This window comes from Larus michahellis, chromosome Z (assembly GCF_964199755.1).
Source record: "Larus michahellis chromosome Z, bLarMic1.1, whole genome shotgun sequence".
In the NCBI taxonomy this organism is placed as follows: Eukaryota; Metazoa; Chordata; class Aves; order Charadriiformes; family Laridae; genus Larus; species Larus michahellis.
The window spans coordinates 19,300,061-19,321,795 of record NC_133930.1 but is presented as its reverse complement, the minus strand read 5'-3'; the positions used below and the strand labels follow the sequence as shown (position 1 = coordinate 19,321,795).

Sequence of the window (21,735 nt, the reverse complement as noted above, 5' to 3'; positions counted from 1 at the left end):
GTTACTAATACACATTTCTTGCAGTTTGGTGTATTTCAGACTGCACTGTAATACGTGATGATATCTTCAATAATGGTGTAGCTCTAGTCCATGCTGTATAACGTATTTCAGGGTGCATTTCCTGTCCATAATCAAATGCAGAATATAGGATATAATGTTATTTGCATGGTCAGTGACCTCTGAATTTTCTGCTCTCCACAGATCTTGTGCAGCTACTAAATGCAGCTGCCAAAGTAGTGACAACAGAAGTTTAGTCTCTATAATGGATGGTTAAACAGCCCTGAGTTTGTTAGGGGCCAAGTAACTTTAAGCTGCTGAGAGAACAGGCAGGCAGTGATCGGACTGTTTGTATAGTGATATTTCCAATGGAAGAGATGTTCACTGAGCTGGAGTAAGGAGGATTATGAAACAATTTTATTAAATTTAAACACATTATTACAAGTATCCCCTAAAATGTGCTCTATGATTTCTCACGTCAGCCAGGGGTAAGCGCTATACTCAGCAGCTTTTTGAAGCTAGAATATTTGAAACCTGTCTTCATTCCAACCAAACAAAAATATCTACTGAAGGAAGTTAGGTTTGCAGAGGGAAAAAGTCATAAGCATAACAAAGGTAAGGGAATCATATCAAATAAAATATGAGAGTGGTCTGGAGGGAGCCATTTCCCTGTCTTCTGGGGTTCTTTGTCTGCTGTGTCTCAGGAACTTTCATGCCTGACTGTGCTTACTAGTGAAGGATGAGTAAGTGGGTGGTAGGTATATGTGTGCTGTTTTGGACATGCAGTTGGACCTGAATTTTTGATTATGTGTTTAATCAGCAGCACGTAAAGATTTTCCAGACTTAGCTAGACTTAAGGTATCTGCACTAAAGAGATACTGAACTTCACAAAATGAGCCTGTGGAACCCCTCTGTCACCCACAGAGCCTCCATATGAGTTCTACAAAGAGCAATAATTATCTTTGTCAGAACTGCAGATTATTACATGTCATCAGGGACACAAAAGTTGTGTTTGGTTGCATAAGAATTGGCACGGTGTCTGGACAGAAAGAAGCACAGACTTTCATCAGCTCATCTATTCCTTTATGGTTTTGAATATGACATCAAGAAATTGTCACAAAGGTGCTGTGCTGATGGGGACAAATTGAATTCTTTTTAAACGCTGGCTGCAAAGGGTCAGACTCACAGCCTCAGGAGCTCTGGTGAGCTTCGAAGAATTTTGTGTGGCCTTCAGCCTGATACCCATTAAGTGGAAACTGTTTGAAGGAGCTTATGTTGTGCAATGAACTCAATTGGCCTTTCTCACTTAAGTAGCAGAGTAGAATATTTGCTGTGGCTTTGTAGAATCTGAGATAAGTATAAGCTGATGTCCATGAATAAAGCTAGAAGGCACATTTACTGTTTAGCTATAGACACACATATAAGGGCAAACCTTGAAAAAGATGATTTTTGAGTCAATATTTTAATAGAGGCAAAACTTTTATTTTTAAAATCTGTTGCCTTTGTTCAGCTTAACTACTACTGTAAATGTTTTTACTCCTAAAATGTTTCCTGTCACATTTTTAAAAGGAGTTGAAGAAATTTCGTAACTTTCTGTGAACTTAATGCTTCTTTAAACCAATGATGACTGTTTCGACAGCATGTACAATAACTTACCATATATACAGAGTGAATCAAGTAAAAGTTCTGCATTCAGTGAGCTGTCTTTTTATAATCGCATTCTCTTTGGATGACTTGCTCGCAGAGCCAGACCTCGCTAGTTGCAACGGTGCCTTACTGATGTCTGTTCAGTTTGTCTGCTCCTCCAGTAGTCCTTAATGAGAGATCCTGGGTAGCTGTGTAGATGAACTAGGTTAACGTTGTAAAGGCTGGATTTCTTTACCCAATGGGGTGACTGGCTTGTGGTTAAGATGGAAAAAAAGAGCTGGCACTATGTAAAAACAGAATGAGTGAGAGAGAAGCGATTGCACGAACACGTTTTCCCTTCCTTTTTATAGCAGATTTATTTCTCTGATGGGAAGGTGGCATATTTGGGAAAAAGGTATTTATATATATTGGGGTGATGGAGGTCTGTCTGGGACATTAGCAGGTAATTATACCTCATACTTAAATATAAACTTTGTAGCTTTCCCAGAATGGTATAAAAATTTTCCGTATTACGTATAAATAAAGTTCTGATGATGAACCTTACTAAGGGCCTAAAGGACCTTTTGCATGAGCTTGGCCTACTTTGGCAATACTGTTTAAAAAACGGAGCAAAACTCTTACGTAGGCTTTGTGCAAGAGATTTTTTTGTTCTTTATATTGTGATTAATTTATACTTCTCCAGGAAAAGTGAGAGATCTGCATATTTGTGACTAGAGCTACGCTTAGCAGAACTTATTTCTTTACAGGCTGTACTCTTTAACAGCTAATATTGTAAGGTAATACACATGACAAAGCAAGCTCCAGGAAGGAGCAAAGTTCTCTGAATCTTTCATGTGACAACAGGTAGAGGCCTGGCCAGCAGCTGCTCAGGTGCTGCTCTGATGTTCACACCAGGTGTTGCATGAAATCAGTACAGGAAGCATACTCATGCATACTGAAGTGTAGAGTAGAGTAGAAGCCATGCCTGTGTTGGTGTGTGTACGCTGTTCATGCTATTCAGGAAATGGATTTCACTTTCCTCAGTCCAGCTCTATGAGGTTTAGGTGAAAAGTTAACAGGCATTTTGATGTTTTCTTATAAAGCTGTTCCAGATTTCAGTTGAGGTGGTCTCAGTATATTAATTGTTGATTTTTGTCAATAGTTGGAATAATAATTTGCTTCCCTCCAATGCCTTTAAATTTATAAACTTGATTTTTAGAACCTCATCAAATATACATTTGCAAAAAAAAAATTAAAAAATTAACTGTTCGTTTTGGTTTTGTTTTGTTTGTTTTTCCTTCCCCTGACAGTGTTTCAGAGCACTTTGCTGCAAGGGACCACCACCACCACGACCTGAATATGACTTGGTTTGCATAGGCCTCACTGGTTCTGGCAAGACAAGTCTTCTGTCACAGCTTTGCAGTGAAAGCCCAGAGAATATAGTGTCAACCACAGGTAGGATGCTGCCTTTATTCTGTGGTGTGCTGTAATGTTGCCCAAAGGTAACTTTGAAACATATAGTAAAGGTGGTAGAGAACTTCAGCTTAGTTATCTTGTTTTTGAAAGTATCTAATGGATTGCCTTGAAGCTACCACTGCTTACTCTTTCAGCATTTGGTCACGCATTGGGGGATATCCATGAAAACATACAATTTGGAATGTGTTGAAAGTCAAAACATACATTGTGGTGGAATGAAGTAGAACCATTGGAAACATACAGTAGCAGTGTAAACACACATTAAAAGGTTTCTTTCTTATCTTTTTACTTCTGTTTTTTAAACAGTCTTGTTATATGGACAGAAAAGAGGAGAATGTGCTATAAAATAGAGTGGGACAGTGATGCTCTGAAACTTGAGATTTGTTTCTTCTCATGCTTGGTCCATACTGCTGTGTGGTATATGCTACCATCCAAAAAAATAAATGTAGTCTGGTGATGATCCTTTCTTTTTAGATCAGCAAAGAACCTTGTTTATGTAGTAGGGACAGATTGAGATCAGAGAATCAATTTACAAAAAGTTTCAGTGTCATTGAGAAGATACATAAAAACAGACACAACAGCCACAGCCAGAAGGTATCTTAAGTCCAAAAAATTTGAATATGCAGGCTGATATAGATAAACCAGAATGACTAATACTGAAAAGAGTATTTTGATTAAAAAGACCTGCAAAACTCCCAAAAACAAAACAGCACCACAAAACCCAAAAATAAACGTGGAGTGAGAAGAAGGAATACCTGTCTGCAAAGTTCAGAAAGAGGACAGATTAGGTCATTGAGATGGAAGAAATCTGGTTCTGTGGCTGCAGCGATTTACCAAGGTTGGTTTGCTAAGGGAAGAGATAGTGAGTGTTCTGCAAATAACTTGTGTTTATAGTTACATGGGTTTATGTTGTATCTATGGTTCATGGGCTTGAATTTTATGATTGTCCCGTAGCAACCCTAACTAGTTTTCAGTGTATCATTGTTTAAATTGCAAGAACATAAGGTTATTTAATATAACTGTAAGTAAGCAAAGTGAAACAGGTGCAAGAAAATACTGGGTTTTTTTCTGCAATGAATAGTTAAACAATTGCCTTCATAGTGGTGTTATTTGGAGTGTTAAAGAGATCTGACACTTCATGGTGTGGAGAAAGTGTCAATGCATAATAACTCAAAAGGTTAGAAGGAAATTGTACAGTAGTTCAGACCTTTTTTTTTTCTTTCCCCACCCCCTCTCCTGAGCTTTATCTTTAGGGGTTCACCTGCAGTTAGTGCAAATTATACTTTTACACTTTAGACCCTGAAAAAAATAGTAACAGCAATGTAAACAGCAGTATAGATCTGTCAAAGGAAATAATGAAAATATGATTAATTTTAAAATTATATTTGTTACATATTTATAGATAGTTCCAAGAAAATACCATTATTTAGGCAGGCAACTTGAGGAATGAAAATGGACTCTGGAGAAAACTAGGCAGTATCTAAACCAAAATTATGCATATCTAGGCGTATTATATCTATGCACATTCAGCTTATAATAAATCTACCCATATGCACCATATCTGTGCTATATCAGAAAATATTTTTGAGAATCCAAAAATACAATGTGACAACTTCTCCACTCAGTTTTCAAACTATAACCTGTATTTTTGCTTTTCTCATCAACACTACTCGTGTCCATTCCAGTTTTTCCTCCTTTCTAAGAAGAGTTTAGGATTTATGACAACAACAACAACAAAAATATTTCATAATTATTCCCTTCAGATTTTCTTGCACTTTCCTCTACTGCATCTAGCACTGGCCACGGTTGGAGTACTGGAGTATCTTATTGGTCTGATCTGAGAGAAAAAATATCTTGTTCTGTTAAATGATAGCTAACAAACTTGTAGTGAAACACATTTTTTCAAAACTTCTTTACTCAGTTCACAGGTTTGTAATCATGTTGAAACTGCTTGTGCTAGATGGAAATTAATGTCTATCTGGACATCTATGCTGAAAGAGCAGACATAATTTTTCCTATATAAAGAAAAAATATTATATGTATGGATGCAATAAACACGCAAAATTTAGTATATAGTATACTGATGGATTGCTGGGAGCTTTTCACATTCCTTTTCTCTCAGCTATCTGAATTTTCAATTAAGGGAAAACATCACACTTTAAAAAAAGTTTTTTAGTTTTAAGCATGTAGCAGGCTAACAGAGGAGTCAGATGCTTCTAGTGTGCTTGAAACCATTTTAATACATACCACTTAGGTCTGTAAAAGGATCTTTCTGTTAATAACATTTGTAGACAGGATTAATACTCTATGTGTAACCTAAACCTGTGAAGTTTAAATGTAAAAAAACAATGATTTGAATTACATATTGTCTTTCACTTCTCCGAAAAATTGCAGAAGGATCACTTCATATTACTAGTAGTTTGAAACCTAAACTTTAGATGCATTAAACTTCCAGATGCATTAAAGTATGGCTTTATAAAGTTGTATTCTGTACTAACTCCTTCCCAAATGGTAGATGTGCTGGGTGGAAGATTTGTGCTGAACATTATATGTGCCAAGTATTTAATAGTATCATTGCAAATTTCATCCCCCCTCCCCCGATATTTAAAAACATCATAAACATCATATTGAAATAGAATTTCACATGGAAAATCCTGGTTCTTGATGAAAAAAGTAGTCTTTTCTGAATGTATGCAATTGATTTCAAGTGCCCACTTTAACAAATAACTTACTAATACTCTTTATTTCTGTTCTTAGGCTTCAGTATAAAAGCTGTTCCGTTCCAGAATGCCATCTTGAACGTAAAAGAACTTGGAGGTATAGCGTTTATTCACTTGATTATAAAAACATTAAGTGTCTAAATCTTACCATACAAAACTGTTTCAAATTTAAAAATGGTAAATCAGTGTGGCTGGAATTCAAAATCTGTGTTTTATCACAACAGATAAGTTGAGAAAAATGGTACAAATGCAGACTACAAAGAAGAAAAAGTAAAAAGCAGGAGGAGTGGAAGGCGTGGCGTGTCACCTTAATGTAATTTCTTGGATTTCAGTGGATAAGTTATACAGAAATACAAATTGGACTGTAATTGTAGTACAGCTCACATTGCAGCTCAAGGATGTGTGTTCCCTGTGTTTATTGAATGTATAAGCTTTTACTTATGAGCACTCAGGTAACTTATGAGGCTCAGGTAACTATTTGTCAATAGTTAGGCAAACATTTGGCAAAACCAATATATTTGCTGCATTGCTGAAAGTATTACAAAGGCAGCCAACTTCCAGTGTATTATATTCTTTGAGATCTAGTGTCTTGTTGGATTTGTTGGGTTGTGGAGGGATGGTTGTTCTGTGTTTGTGGTTTTTTGGTTATCTGTATACAGGTAAGCAATTTGGCCGCCCAGTTCTGACCCTGAGTCTTAAGTGATCAAGAGGTAGCTCTGTTAAAAGGAAGAAGACACTCTCCTAATGAGAGTTCTTGTGGAGTGTAATTTCATCTAGCGTTCTTCTAATCAAAAAAAAATATGTAGATCTTCTTTATGTTCTAGAATCTTTGTAGATCTTCTTCATTATCTATGTAAACACAGTAGAATGAATCTTGAGAATGTTCATTAGGTTTTCAGCAAGGTTGAAACCTCTTTTAAATGCTCTGCGGTAGAAGTTAACTTGAAGGAAGTTTCATGAGATCAAATCAAGTTTCATGATGGTTGTCTTATCTGAAACTGTTTCAAGAAGGCTTTGAGATAAGCACATATCAAAAGGATAGCATTTCCTGTATACTACCATTGTTCCATGGATTTAAATATACATGTTCTTGTTTGAGCATGTATCCTGTAAAAGAAGCAGAAGTTTGCTTCGATAAAGGGACCACTCCACAGGGATAGTGTTTGTTCTGCTTGAGTGTGTTATCTTCATAATGTGCACTTAGGTCACTTTGGGGATTTTTTTGGAAATAGGGTGAATCATTTGCAGCCCAGTTTATACATTCTGCTGCCTAATCTCTATGAAATACATAATTTGTACAGGTAAGTGCAGTTTTTGCATCGAGAATTGAATCTGAGTATTCTATAGCAGATCCTTGTTAAAGTCTCTTCCATAACCTTTTCTGATCATACAACTTTTATTTTATGTAAGTGTGTGTGTTATGAGAAACCTTATCTCAGTGGAGTGCTTTGATGTCTCATGACAGGATGTTCTGAAGTAATACAGAATATTTGATATGTTTTTTTCACTCATTTATCTCTTCCCAAAGACAGAAGAATTGTCAGAATTTTTTTACTCCATTTTTTCATTTTGTTCCCTTTAACTATGGGTGTTTACACGTGTGTACTTAGGAATGGTCTGTTTTTTTCTATGAGATATTGGAGAAAAACACTAATTCTGGTAGCTTTTCATTACCTACATAAGGGAGGTTAGGCAAGCTTCCAGAAGTTTTTCTTCCAAAAGCTGAGGGTCAGCCTTTAATCTTCTAATTGAGAGATGTGTTCCTTTTGTTGAAGGTAAAGCCTGAGCTTTCTGGAGTATGCATGGTTTCTCTCTTGGTGCTGTATGAAAATGAAGAAAAACATCTTACATATTTAATCACTGCCAAATTTTATTTTGGAATTTCTTCTTCTGGTGTTGAAGAGAAGCCCCTATTTTTGTTCTTATTCATGTTTTTTTGCCTTCAGTTGTGTTACGGTATTGTTATCTAAGTTCTCTTCACTGTAGTATGGAGGTCTTGTCCGGACATTTGATCTTGGAAACTTGGAGGAAGGTAGAAAGGCATCTATTTTTAACAATCACTGTCCGCTGTTGCATGTTATTCAAAGGGTGAAGTTCTAGACTGCTTTAATTTTTGATACTCTGATTTAAAATTGTCTTTTGGATTAGGTAACTGAAGGCTTCATATGTCTTCGTACAGCAGCGTATTAACAGCAGATATTAGAAAAACTTAGTGCAAAAGTCATAGTGTTTGAGGTTCTTGTATACAGCAGCCAAGCAGTTATGTGAAACAGATGCTGACTGCATAGTATCCTTTTTGTTTGGTTGAAGCAGTACCCTTCCTCGAGGTCAAAGATGGTGCTATTTTTTACTATCCTGGTTCCCTTCTGAAGCCAGGTTTTGTTTCTTCATTTCTGTACAGATTGTAAATTTTCAGGCAAAGTGTATAGAAAACAGTCTCTTCTCTTTTGTCTCTTCCTGGTCTGATTGTCTCTTCATCATCCTTTAGGATTAGGGACATAGAGCCAAGTTTGCTGTGCTCTTTTTGCAGAATTTTTTCTTTGAAGAACATGATACTAGAATATTTTAAAATAAAAGTCCTATTTATATTTTTTTTATTATGTTTGTTTCCTAAAGCAGGCTGCCTTCCTACCAGAAAAGAAGGTTTTTTTACCTAATTTTATAAATGTTAAACATTTTGTTTAAAAACATTGAATTTGATCCTGAATAAGGAAGTATATATATAGATTTCGAATCAATCATAGGCCTGCTTGAATTACTTGAAAAGGTCTTGCTTTATTTACTGACGAAATTGAACTGCCCATTCTCTAAGTTTCTATTTTGATATGCAGGCTGGGTGGAGAATGGCTTGAGAGCAGCCCTGAGGAGAAGGACTTGGGGGTGCTGGTGGACGAGAAACTCGACATGAGCAGGCAATGTGCACCAGCAGCCCAGAAAGCCAACCGCATCCTGGGCTGCATCAAAAGAACTGTGGGCAGCAGGTGGAGGGTGGTGATTCTGCCCCTCTACTCTGCTCTGGTGAGACCCCACCTGGAGTACTGCGTCCAGCTCTGAAGCCCTCAGAACAAGAAGGACATGGACCTGTTGGACATGGACCTGTTGGAATGTGTCCAGTGGAGGGCTACAAAAATGATCAGAGGGCTGGAGCGCCTCTCCTGTGAGGACAGGCTGAGAGAGTTGGGGTTGTTCAGCCTGGAGAAGAGAAGGCTCTGGGGAGACCTTACAGCAGCCTTCCAGTACCTAAAGGAAGCCTACAGGAGAGATGGGGAGGGACTCTTTATCAGGGAGTGTATTGATAGGATGAGGGGTAACGGTTTCAAACTGAAAGAGGGGAGATTTAGATTGGATATTAGGAAGAAATTCTTTATTGTGAGGGTGGTGAGGCACTGGAACAGGTTGCCCAGAGAATTGTGGATGCCCCATCCCTGGAAGTGTTCAAGGCTAGGTTGGATGGGGCTTTGAGCAACCTGGTCTAGTGGGAGGTGTCCCTGCCCATGGCAGGCGGGTTGGAGCTGGATGGTCTTTAAGGTCCCTTCCAACCCAAACCATTCTGTGATTCTGTGTTAACAGTTGTTGTTCAGAAGGTTCTAACAATTTTTCGCTGAAAGAAGTTTGGGATTCTGAACACTGAGGTTTATTCGCAAGACAGATAATGAAAGTTCAAAGGCAATAGGAAGCTTTTTCTTTGTTTCCAACAAATTCCAGCCTGGAGGCACAGTGCCTGAAACCACCATTTACTCAGTGTGTCTATTCAGTCATTTGCTGTTCTGGTGTTGTCTAACAGAATGCGAAGTCGTGGTGTCTGTTGTGACGTAGATACTCATTCCAGCTTAAATCAACATTGTAGGTCCGTTCTGGAGGTCAACTGATAATTTACAGTTATTTTTTCAGAGTAAGTCTATTTTATAATTTAGTTTGCTATCTTGTAAATGCTGGTTTAGAAGCTACTGGTGGTATGCCAAATAGTGAGCGTGGTCAAGTTTAAAAGAATGATTCTGGATGTGAACAGCTCTTTTCTTCTTACGAAGTTTTAAAATACTAACAACATGTTATAGGATTTAATAACATTCTGGTTTAGGTACTAAAATATATTGTCATATGTTTGTGTTACATTTCTGTAATCCACCCAAAGGCCTTTTTCACAAACATAAAGGATCAACGTGTTGTGAAGTCATTTTTGAAACTTCATTTAAGACAAAATGTGTTAGCAAGAGCAAGAGTGGAATGCTTAATATCAGGGTTGCTCGATTCTCCAGTTGAGATATGAGAACTATCCTCCCCACTGCTGTTCCTTCTTAAGCTTCATGACCGAAGTCATAAATTCACACTCATAGGCCAGCTAAATTAAATGTCTAGGTGAGAGCTTGAGAACAAATAATTTTCAATATGATTGGTTAAACAAAGGACGCGTATTTTGCCTTAATTTGGAAGTAAAGAGCAGAAGAAGAGTAGGAGTGGGAGTCACACTGTCATGCACTCCAAGTTGAATGTAAAATACAAACCCCTGAAGAAGATGGCAAAAGTTGTTCAGGTGGTTTCTGCCTTGTAAAGAAATGAGGGAGGAGGGAGAAAATAATGTTGAGTTAGTAATTATGATTTAAAATTTGAATAGTTATGGGAAACTGCTCTCCTCCTTTGCTCTGTGGAGGTAGAAGGGAGTGCTGAACACCCTTCTGGCAGCATAGCCTGGCAGAGCAGCTAAAATTTCATGTAATTAGTCATCAGAAAGCCGATCCCACAAGCAAATGCCAGCCTAAGTCATCTTCACAGGGACCTACTAACACAAAGCAGTAAGATGCCTGTACTGTATTTGACTAAAAGGCAGTTGACACCTCTACAAAATCTGGCTGTGGAGTGCATGCAGTGCTGTCTGTGACATAGCTGCGTCTAACAGTTTACAGAACGTCTTAGCAGACGAAATTTTTAGATGACCCTGATGAGCTGTCCAAGCTGTGGGTCGCACAGAGACATTGAGCTTCCGAAAGCATTAAAGTTAGATCTGTTTGCTATCAATAATACTCAGCCTCCTGTTCAAATGGTGCCTAAGCCCAGGCTGTGTCACATAGTTTCCTCATTTCATAGATAGGAGAGGTTATTTACACCTGCTTATGGATCTCATTAACATGACTCCTGAGGAAGCTCTGATAAAGATTCACCATTAACGATCTTTCCACTGTTCTTTGGAAATACTGTTCTTCTTCTACAATTAGCCTTTTACACTGCCTGTCTTATTCAAAAGAAGTAGAAGCCATGCAAGCAAGGCCTATCAAAGCTACATACAATATGATAAGCAAAAGACCAGATTTCCTAGTTACATTTTTTTTGTGGGGCAGGTGGCTGGTTGTTTTTGTTGACGAGGTATTTTGTGGAGAGAAAAGCAGAACCTTTGGTTTGCTAAAAAGCCTCCTCTCCTCTTGGACTTGCAACTCCATTTTCTTCAGGCTGAATTAAAGGTTTGAGTATAGCAGCCTAGTTTAGCATCAGAAATGATACCTGCGTTTTATGAACTCCCCTGCAAACAACAAAAAAAAGTATTTGATTTTGAATCTAGACAGAAGAGGCCTCGATCCGTTCAGAGGCTAAAGCAGATTCAAACTTTTGTGAGCCAGTCAGCAGAAGGGCTAGACAGACAGAAATACATCCCAGTGGTAGACATGCTGCTTTCTGTATATGCCAGCTATTCTTCAGTGCCATAGACAAAGATGCGTTTTGAGCTTTATTTGAGATTGCCTGCAGTGTTACCAAAGGACTGACTGCAGCTCAGAGGAGGGTAAATCTGAACCTTGCTAGGTGCTGGCAGCAATCATCAGAGCTGGGCAGCTGGGTCTGAGATCCTGGCTGTTGCCGAGTCCTCCAGCAGAGGTGGAAGAAGGGCAGAGATGGGGTAATAGGTAGAGAGGAAACTGGCAGATGATTTTTGTTGTTGCTAGACCTTCTTTTAGAGCCCTGGAGGACTTAGTGAGTGTTTGTGCCTTTAAAAAATAATTAAAAAAAAACCTTAAAAGACACCCAAAATAATCAGGGGTGATTTTGAGAATAGCTGTCATACGTGCAGTCCAGTTTAGCGTGGTGTGCCACCTGCTGCAAACTATTAAAGCTTCAGACTTCAAGCTAACTAAATGTCTGAGCATATTGCAGTGCACATATTTTCGTATCTTCCTTTTGAAATAATCCATAAGATTTTTTAATGAACCTTTTAAAAGAACTTTATGTTCCTGACTAGAATAAGAGATTTTTTTGTTTCAAATTGTGTATTTTATATTCATATGGTAGTAAAGTACACACACCTAAGTAGATCAAACTGACTTTCTGTGGGCAAGTGTTTTTAAAACTTCCAAGTGCTTGCAGCCTAAATGTTGTTCTAATAGTTTTAAATATCAAAGTAGGTGGAGATTCGAAGTTGGAGGCGGCACCTAAATTAGCTAATAGGGAAAATACTGAAGGCTTGACTTCCAGATTAATCTCACTGGGGAATGTTGGAAGGCAGACAAGATATGACAGAGATGGTTTCCATAAACTTAAGTTTGATAAGGTAAATAAAAATACGCACAATAAACTTACATGTATTTCTGATTTTTTTTACATGTTGAATATAAAGGCAGAAAATCTCTTCTGCAACATTTTTTGGTTGTTTTCTTTTATCCTGCTTGTTCAGATTGTTGTTGAATTGCTGCAGTGATTGTAGCTGATCTAGCAATCTCCAAGTCTACCTCTTTCAGGAAAAAAACCTGCCAATTCCCTGCTGCCATGCTTCGTGCATGATTGCAGGAGAAAGGCTAGAGAAAGCAGGCTGTGATCAGTTGGTCTTAAAACCTCAGAAGCAAAAGTCCTGAGATTTTTGAACCTTGAGGAACGTTTTGGTTTAGCATCTGTATTGCCGCTTAGTGATAAGCATTAGCAAAAGTAGCCATTGAATGGTGACTGACATTACACCTGTGGGAAACTTCTGTATCATGCAGAAAGATTTTGTGCCACAGTTGACAGTCCTTGTCATCATTTCACCGTTTTGCTCATTAGAAATGGTCTGTTTAATATCAGTAGAGGAATTATCTGTATAATTTTTTAATCAACTATAGACCCTTCAAAACAGGTAGGTGTCTTCATTTCAGGTGAGTGGATGTTATATTTGAAGTGGTAGAAAAACTGGTTGCAGACTGCATTCTTTCATGGCCCCAGGTTAACTGGGTTTGGTGGGAAGAAAAAAAGTTCTTCCCTCTGTTTGAGAAACTTCTCTGGAGCTGTAATGTATTTTGAGGTGAACAAGAGCTTTCATGTGCTGACTAGACTATCTTGAAGCAAGGGCTCTGTGACATTCATTCTGCTCTTGATGGAGACTTGCTGCAAGTTTGACGACTAATGAATTTGACTCCTTTAAATTGCTCTTGGTGAATTTTTTCTGTAATGCTATGTTCTGTTCTCCTGAATACTGAAAAGGAGGGAATTTAAGGTAGCCTCAAACTGCTGTGAATGAAGATGTACACAGAAGTATTCATAGCTGAAAGCAAGATTTACAGTTCTGTATTTTGTGTAATATTTACAGGAGCACGTGATTGTGCAACCTATTCTGGATGTGTATTAAAATACACTTAACGCTCCAACTCTCCTGCCCCCCAGCTTCCAAGGGGCATTTGAGAGGGTACTGTTGACACTAATACAAATCATAAACGAAGTTAATTAATATGAACACAGTATACCCTTGGCAGATAATAAAAAGGATTTATTTATTTGATATTTCAAAGTTACAAATGAAAACTTTGAACAGTTAGTTGAATAAACTTGCCCTATAGTAATGCTGAATGATGAGGGGTTTTGATTAGAGCACCGTGTCGTTTCTCTGGAAGGAGAGGGTATTTTTTTTTTCCTTTTAGAAAGTAATTCAAACCTATGTGTGACTGAATACTGTCTTTTCTTTTCTGATAAGTAGTGTGATTGTGTTGTAGCGTGGTGTCGTCCCCTTTCCCCCCTCCCCCCAGTTTATTTGTAAATGGTATGTTTTAGTCACATCACAGGACTCAACCCAGTCCCGTGGGTTCATTGCTGAGGGAAAGAAATCATATGCCTAGGCATGAGTCGTGGCTCTTGCCTGCGCCTGAGAAAAATACTACACTGAATGTCACATTTTAGCAAACCTTTCGCATAGCACATTCCATAGGTCTGATGTAAATTGTTGTTACATTTTTCTGATATGTTGGAGATCTTTACCTGAGTGACTTCTCTTTCTTTTTCTCTTTTTGAAATCTTAGTTTAGGCATAAAGTGGTTGAAGAAGTAGCCATGTGCCTGCAAAGCTGTTAGAGAAACACATGATATTAGGCTGGCAAACCTAAATGCTTATCTTCTGTGTTACTATTTTTTGATAGGACACTTTGGGTACCTGTTAAATTTCTGATTTTATCTCAGTAGTCTCTTAGAGCCTGAAGATGTTTAATGGGTGCATGTAACATTCTCAATTGCCAAAGAACTCAGACTTTGAATTTTCCTGTCTTAGAAACCTTTGGAGTATACTAAAAGATTAATTCATAGGATAGTCTGTTCTGAACTGCACCTTTAAAAGCAACTGCATGCTCTGTAAGATTGAATTAGTCATGCCATGAAGTGTGATGACTGGGTCACTATTCACAGGCCAGCGTTTCCTGCTCCGGATAACTCCATAACGTACTACCCAATGATCTGGAGAAAGTTACCAAGAGCAGGTTATGCTCCTTGGATAGGAAGAGAGGTAAAAAAAGAGAGATAAAAGAATATAAGCTTGTTTGTCTTGTAGAAATTGTGATTTCCAGTTGCTGACAGCTTATTGATGGCAAGAATTATTTTTTTAAGTACATTTGCCAGAAAATTGAGCTAAAATGGCATCCCAAGGTACAGACTTTCTCAGTCTTGTCTGCTTGGTGCAAATTTTTTTTATTCTTAATCCTCAGGCTGTGATTTACTCAGAATTGAAGTGTAATCAAGTTCAAGTTGTTAATCTAATGGAAGATCTCGAAGGAGATACCAAGTACCAAGTTTTGTTTCATGTTATTAGTTAGTTCTTATAAATATGCCATATGACTGGCCAGGGCTGGAGAGAAAATGCTTTGGTGGTATTTGTTTTAGGACAGTTGATGTGGAGAAACAAAGTTGAGCAGCTGAAGAGCCTGAACCAAAAAGACAGGACAGTAAGGTCAACAGATCAGCATACTGCTTTTCTGACTCCAGTGTCCCATGTAGGCATCCATGAGCTGCTTTCTTCCATATGCCTGGATACAAGAGGTCAAATGCTCTGCAGTTCGCCACACGATTTTTCTCTTCAGAAATAGTATTGTTACAAAGATAAGACTCAGGGTCTGGCAGCGACATGTGATTGAAAAGTAGCTGGCTGAAGCTTAGAGTAAATAAGACAGATGTTTTGTTGCTAGGAAAAAAAAGACCTTCAAAGAACTGATCATGGTGTTGGCCTTTCAGTTCATTGGAAATGATTCTCTACTAGTTTTTAAAGTAATGTGATACTTCAGATGCCTGCGACACTGCTGTGTGTGGCTACGTAAATAGAGTCCCTCTGGCAACTTGCTCTACTTGGTTCTGACACAGACAGCTGTTTGGAAAGGCTGTGACATCTAACAGATGCTGTGAAATTCTTTACAAGTATAACTGGTAGATATTCCGGTGGTACAGAAACATAGAATTAGCTTTCAATGCAATCTCTCTTCTGTACGAGTAATGTTGATCTTCAGAAGATGATAATAAAATAAATGAAACACCTGTACTATTTGTACATTGTTACTTTGAGTCTGGTTATATTAATAGAGAAATTAAGCAAGGTCTTTATTAAATCCCATGACAATTTACCTTTAAGTAATCAATTCTTTAGATCTCTTGCAGAAAAAAACTGTTCAGTTATGACTTCAATATTTTCTGTAGGAAAAAGTATGTGTTTACAACATTCTTTAGCCACCTAAATTTTCCTAGGTGCAGAATACAGTAATGTAGTGCTTAATATTCCAGTGTGGCCAGGACAGGAAAGACAGTGACTCTATGGGTCAAGATTTGAATATTCCAAGTTGGATGCCTAAAGTATATGCTGTAAATTCCTTTTTAGATATTTATTTCTTCACCTTCATTTAGTTGCTGTTGCACCTTTGCTATTCCACAATGTATAAATTAAGTGAATATTTTAAATAACATATCAATGTTGTGGTACTTACATTGCATTAAATTCTCATTTTTTGTCTACATGTTGTTCAGAACTTTTGAGTAGTTTTGTTTCACTAGAAAATGAAGTTTTATTATTATCAGCACTTGGCATCTATGCCTACATTAAACTTCACTTCTCCTTATCTCAAAGTAAGAAAACTGTCTGTAAAGGATACCTTCAGCACATTTCTGCAAATCCCTGTCTTGCAGACATGTCAGGTTTTCTACTAGAGTATTGCTGGTGCTGCTATTCACTTTTTAGTGTTAGTTCCCGTGAGACAGATTCAGACATAGAAGGAATAGCCCATATCCAAATCATAGTTTAGATAGTTTGACAGCTGTCAAATAGAATTTTTTTTCCTACCTCAATGTTACAACCTATGCTGCTCTCCAGGGGAGACAAAGCTTTCTGTAGATAACCTTATTGCTTGGCTTCTGTTGAGATGGCTGAGTGCTGCCAAACTGTGTCCTAAAAATTACTGTGGCACATAAGCCTGTACAGTCACTCATGTGTCTACTGTTGGGCTCTTCCAGAACGTTTAGTGTGGTTGACAGAGCAAAATAGTTGAAATGAATGCCATTGCATGTTGTCACCATAGCTCCTCATTCACTGTTCAACTCACTATTGTATCACCATTCACATCATTAAGTGTCTAATTACTTTAATAGGCTTTCCTGACACCTTTTTTCCCCAATTACGAAGTGTTTGCCTGATGGTTTGGAGATGAACTGAAAGACCTTATCATACTTAGAAATGAGCAACTGCCGTGACAGAAGTTATAGGTTATGGCAAGGAGCTGCAAGGCTAAGTAAAAAAGAATGGGCAAAGGTTTCTCTGAGAAGGTATAGATTAGACTGTGTGGCACTGGAAGCCTGGTAGTTCTGCCAGTAATCATTAATGGAGCAGAAACTTTCAGGGATGAAAACTGCATTGAGTTGAATTCCTTCCTTATTTAAACAATGTTAATTTGACATTTGTGTGTGTGTTGAATGTATGGTTGTTTTTTTCCTTTTTATTCTTTCAATGATGATTATTTAGGAGACCAAATTTAGTCCATTGCTTTGATTGTTCTAAGTAAGAAGGGTTATTTTCAGATACAAGCATTAAATCTGTTTAATTATTATTGTTTTAATTAATTCTTATTATTGTCTTGAAAGGGGCTGACAATATCAGGAAATACTGGAGTCGTTACTACCAAGGATCCCAAGGGGTAATATTTGTATTAGACAGTGCCTCCTCTGAAGATGATCTAGAAACTGCTAGGAATGAACTGCATTCTGCTCTCCAGCACCCACAGTTATGTACTTTGCCGTTTTTAATACTGGCCAATCATCAAGACAAGCCAGCAGCTCGCTCCGTACAAGAGGTATGTTACAATGGCAGCACCTTGCCTGTTTGTATTTACTATCTGCGCACCACTCACACAGTATTACTTATTACCCTGACATCCTGGTTAGGGACTGGCCTCAGTCACTCTTTGCTGTACGTACGCAGACCAAGAACAGTCCCAGCCCCTAGAACTTAGTCCAGTGCACTCTATACAGGCTTAGTCGTTCTGGAAAACAGACAAGTAATACTTGGATACAAACAGTTCTCCTGCTCTCACCATATTTTGCTTAAGGGAGAAAAGACATTTTTTAACTACTTTTAAAAAAAGCTGCTGGGACAGTGATTTTTTTATTTGCTGTTAGTTTTAACCTTTCACTGCGCCATTACTCCATTCTTTGCAACTGCTTAAAGCAACAGATTGCAGCCAGAGACTGTCTTTTATGTAAAAGCTTTTTTTCTGAACTGCGTTGTACTGATGTGAGGGCAGAGTTGCAGTTCCTCTTCTGAAGTCCTTAACTTGTTCTGATTTCCTTCTTTTAAAGAATAATGTCTTTGTCTAATTTGTAGCTATCACATAGTAAATTATATAATTTTTCTGTTCAGTGTACCTTTTGCTCTTAAGTTTCTGAAAAAAACTTCATCTTTCCTACATTTTTATTGTGTCACATACCTTTGAGGAGAAGTTGAAAGTTACCGATTCTTCATGAGAAGCTCTAGTTACTTTTCTGAAGTTGTAGGAAGAAGTTAAAATTTGGTTGTGTCATTCTGTTCTTAAATGTCATTTAAAGGACTCTTCCTATTAAAGATCATATGTGAAATCTCCTGTTTGTTCTGTGAGTGGTGTTTTTCATTATAGCAGAGTGAAAACTGTTTCAGCACCTTACTGTGTTGCTTCTTTGTATTTAAACTTGTTGCTTTCTTAGATGCAATTCTTTGTCTAAAATACGACCTTTCTGAAGAATTCAATTCAATGCAAAACTTAGTGATCTGTAGGATAACTGGTATTTGTACAGTACAGTATAGTTGTAGGTACTTTCTGTACTGCTTTATTGCTATTTATGCTTCCTTTCTTAGCCAAAAGAAAAGGATAGAAAGTTAAGCTTATTATATGTTAAGTAGGAGAAGTGTATAGTATATGTGACTGGAGTATAGTGATGTTTTTAATAGGAGACAAAGAGAATAAGTGAGAACTGTGTAAGCTACACTGTGAAATGCTTTACTAAACTGTTGATTCTTTCCTCCAAAAACCCATGCTCAGTGGGAAAAAAAAAGAATTTGGATTTACATAAAATTTGGAGTTACATAAAAAGGTAAACTGAAATGACACAGGGATAGAATCTACAAGTTCTAGCTCTTGTTCATCTAAAAACAAATATAGGAAGAAGTAAGGAATATTTAAAGGAAATGTAATATGGATTTTTATATGTCAGTTTATTAATTTCTTCGAGCGTATTGTGCAATGTAAAAGCAAAGCATGTATTTCTAAACCTTCCACTTAAAAAAATTATAATAACTGGAGACACAACTGGTTTAATTTTATTCACCCAAATATACCATTGGTTTTTTGATTTTTACTTTTTTTCCTAGAGCAATACATGTGTATGCAAAGTGGGAGCCTTATTTGGTCATTTTTGTCGATATTAAAATGGAAATTTCTTGCTTTCCTAAGGGCTTTACTGTGCTGTTGTCCTCATTATTGAGATATGAAATGAAAGTAAAATGCTGAATCGTAAGACTATATTTCAAAAAAGTCATATTTAAGGATTTAACAAAAATAATGTGTTGAGCATTGAGAGTTTTTATTAGACATTTTTGCAGAACTAAGTCCATTAATTATAGGTATTTCCTTGCTTTTTTATGTCAGAAGACAGATGAATCACAGATGAAATTTAGAAGTATGTATGCATTCTTTTAGGCAACAAATTGCCTTTCTTTAATGGATATGAAAGGACCCCTTGGAGTATAATTAAAGAAAATGTCTGAGTTGAGTGGTGTGTAATAGGAATTGTAGAAAAATATTTATCTACAACAAAAATCCTTCACAAAACTGTACCAGTGCCAAGCAGTTTCTGCAACAGATGTTAGTTACATTTATTGTTGGGAAGTGCAGTTGCTTCAGTTTTTAAAAATTTTATATTTTATTTTAATGTGTTTTCTTCATGCATTGCTTTGGTAGAAATGTTATTGTAGAAGCTGCATGCTCTAAGTGTTAAGCAATGTCATGAATAGTTCAATTCAAAACTATTGTGTCTATTTGTAAGAATATCCAAATAACTTGTTTAATTTATGAAATGTAATTTAACGTAATTCATTTTGCAGGCATGATTAGAGGATATATTATTAAAGTGATCAGGAAAATTACAGGAGAAGCTAAGTTGAAATACTAATCAGTAAATGTAATCCTTTTTTCCTGTGTTCAGGTGCTGTTTAGACATTTCCCAGGTTTTTTGATTTTTAAAATGAAATCAAGAAAATAAATTTGATATTTTATTCTAAAAACTATAAATGAAGATGTAATTTTAAATATTGTGCCTTTTATTTCTCTTACGTCAACTTCTATTGTGTTTGTTCCAGCTTCCCATGTCAAACGTATTTGTATGTTCTTTTGTTGTTCCTGTGACAGTAGTACATACTTGTTTTCAAATAGCTGCTAGGCAATTTCAGCTGAGCCATGCTGAAATAAAGACTGTGTATATTAATGAGACCATAAAACTCAAATAATCATATTTGCAAAATAACCTTATTTTAGATTAAAATCACAGTAATGATTAATCATATCTAAGTCAGTTCTGACTGCTGTTTCTAAAACCTCCTGAATTAGTAAATAAAAATAGTTAGAAGTAAAAAATAAATTTAGTTACTCAGCAGATGGGAAGATGGTGACATATCAGTTTTGCCACTGTTTCCAAATACAGGGTGCAATTCTAAAACTGTATACCTAATTATGTATTTTTTAAATAAGTATCTTACTGATGGAGTGTGCTTTGGTTTTCAATCACAAAAGTGATTTTGATTACAACAATTGTTTTTGATTAGTCAGATTTCAGTTACAGGCTTAAAATATTACAGGAGATTTATGGTGATAAAAGCACTGTAAATTGCTTTGCAAGGGAACAGGAGCATTACTATGATTACCAACTTGTTGATTTTTATTTTGGAATGTATGGTACTTTGTGTAATAATATTGGAAGCTGGATGTTGCAGTGGACGCCTGTGATTTGAACCAGTATGCAAACTGAGAGTCTCCTTCCTCCCAGGTCAGACCAATATTTATCCAGTCGCAGATAGGATGTGTTGGAAGTTGTCCATAGCCACTGTATTTTAGGAACAGGCTATGCTAAGCAAACACTCATCTGAATCTGTTGAGGACTTCGGGAAGCCATGAAGCACTGCCCAAAGGAGAAACCCAATCAAACCATGAAGCTTTGCCAGCTCAGTGGTGAAGCAGCTGCATGTTTGGGAGCGTGTTGGTTTTGGGTAGTTTCTTTGTTTTTTAAATTTAAGGCTGTTTTCAAGATTGCAGTTGAACTAGACGATCATTGCAGGTCCCTTCCAACTGAACTACTCTATTCTAAGATCATATATGTGAAGACATTCATAGAGTATAACCTTGTGGTGTTTTTTCTTTTAGTTATCCAAAAATGCAGGCAATTAATAAATTTCTTTCATATATACAAATTGCTGACCACTAGTACCAGGGGAAATCATTGAAGATATGTCCTAAATTCCTGTTTTAAAAAATGCTAGAACTTTTTAATATAAGCTTACTAGTAGACAGTGAATCAAAAGTCTTCTCAGTCTATTTTAAGATTACTTTATCTTTTTAAATATTGTTGTCAGGAAAAAGAAAAAAAGGTGAAAAGGTTATGTAGTGTTTTTTTTCTCTTGCATACAAGGTCTTACTTTAGAGTTGCAGTACTGATGGGCATGCGAAACTCCAGAGGGAAGTCTTTCCCATTTTCCTTTCTTTCTTCCATAGAGCAAGATTAAAAATATCTTTGAATTACAAACAGTACTTGCAAAGGCGAGTGTGAAAGGTTGGTCCCATGTTTACATAGATTGTGATGTATTTATCTATTTGAGAACATTTTAAGGCATTTGGATTTTGAATCGTGGACAGCATTTAATGTGTTTTTCCGCTAGCAGAAAAGGAGAGGGTGGACTCTACATGTGAAAAGAGCCACCTTAGGGATGTGAGGGCTAGTATCTGTTACTCTGCCAGTCTCTTCTCTGTTGTTTATGCCTGGAAATAATTTTGTAGATAAACAACTTCTTGTTGATGCCTTAAGTGTCTTAAAGCTAAATAACCATTGCAGGAGAATGTCCAGGTTTGTCAGCATCTGTGGAGGCTCTTACTGGTGCCGGCGAGCTGGAGCACACTAGAAACTGTGGTGTCTGGGCCCGCTAATGCTTTACA

The 21,735-nt window shown here is 37.0% G+C and overlaps 1 protein-coding gene across 4 annotated transcripts in view; it reads left to right on the top strand.

The window, feature by feature from the left end:
- Positions 1-21,735, top strand: part of ARL15 (ARF like GTPase 15) — a 231,022-nt gene that overhangs the window by 81,999 nt on the left and 127,288 nt on the right. For all 4 annotated transcript variants that reach the window (XM_074570158.1, XM_074570155.1, XM_074570156.1 and 1 more), the window contains 3 exons: positions 2,934-3,078; positions 5,857-5,916; positions 17,147-17,355. In XM_074570158.1, coding sequence (XP_074426259.1) covers positions 2,934-3,078; positions 5,857-5,916; positions 17,147-17,355 — 414 coding nt within the window. The remainder of the gene's footprint in view (positions 1-2,933; positions 3,079-5,856; positions 5,917-17,146; positions 17,356-21,735) is intronic.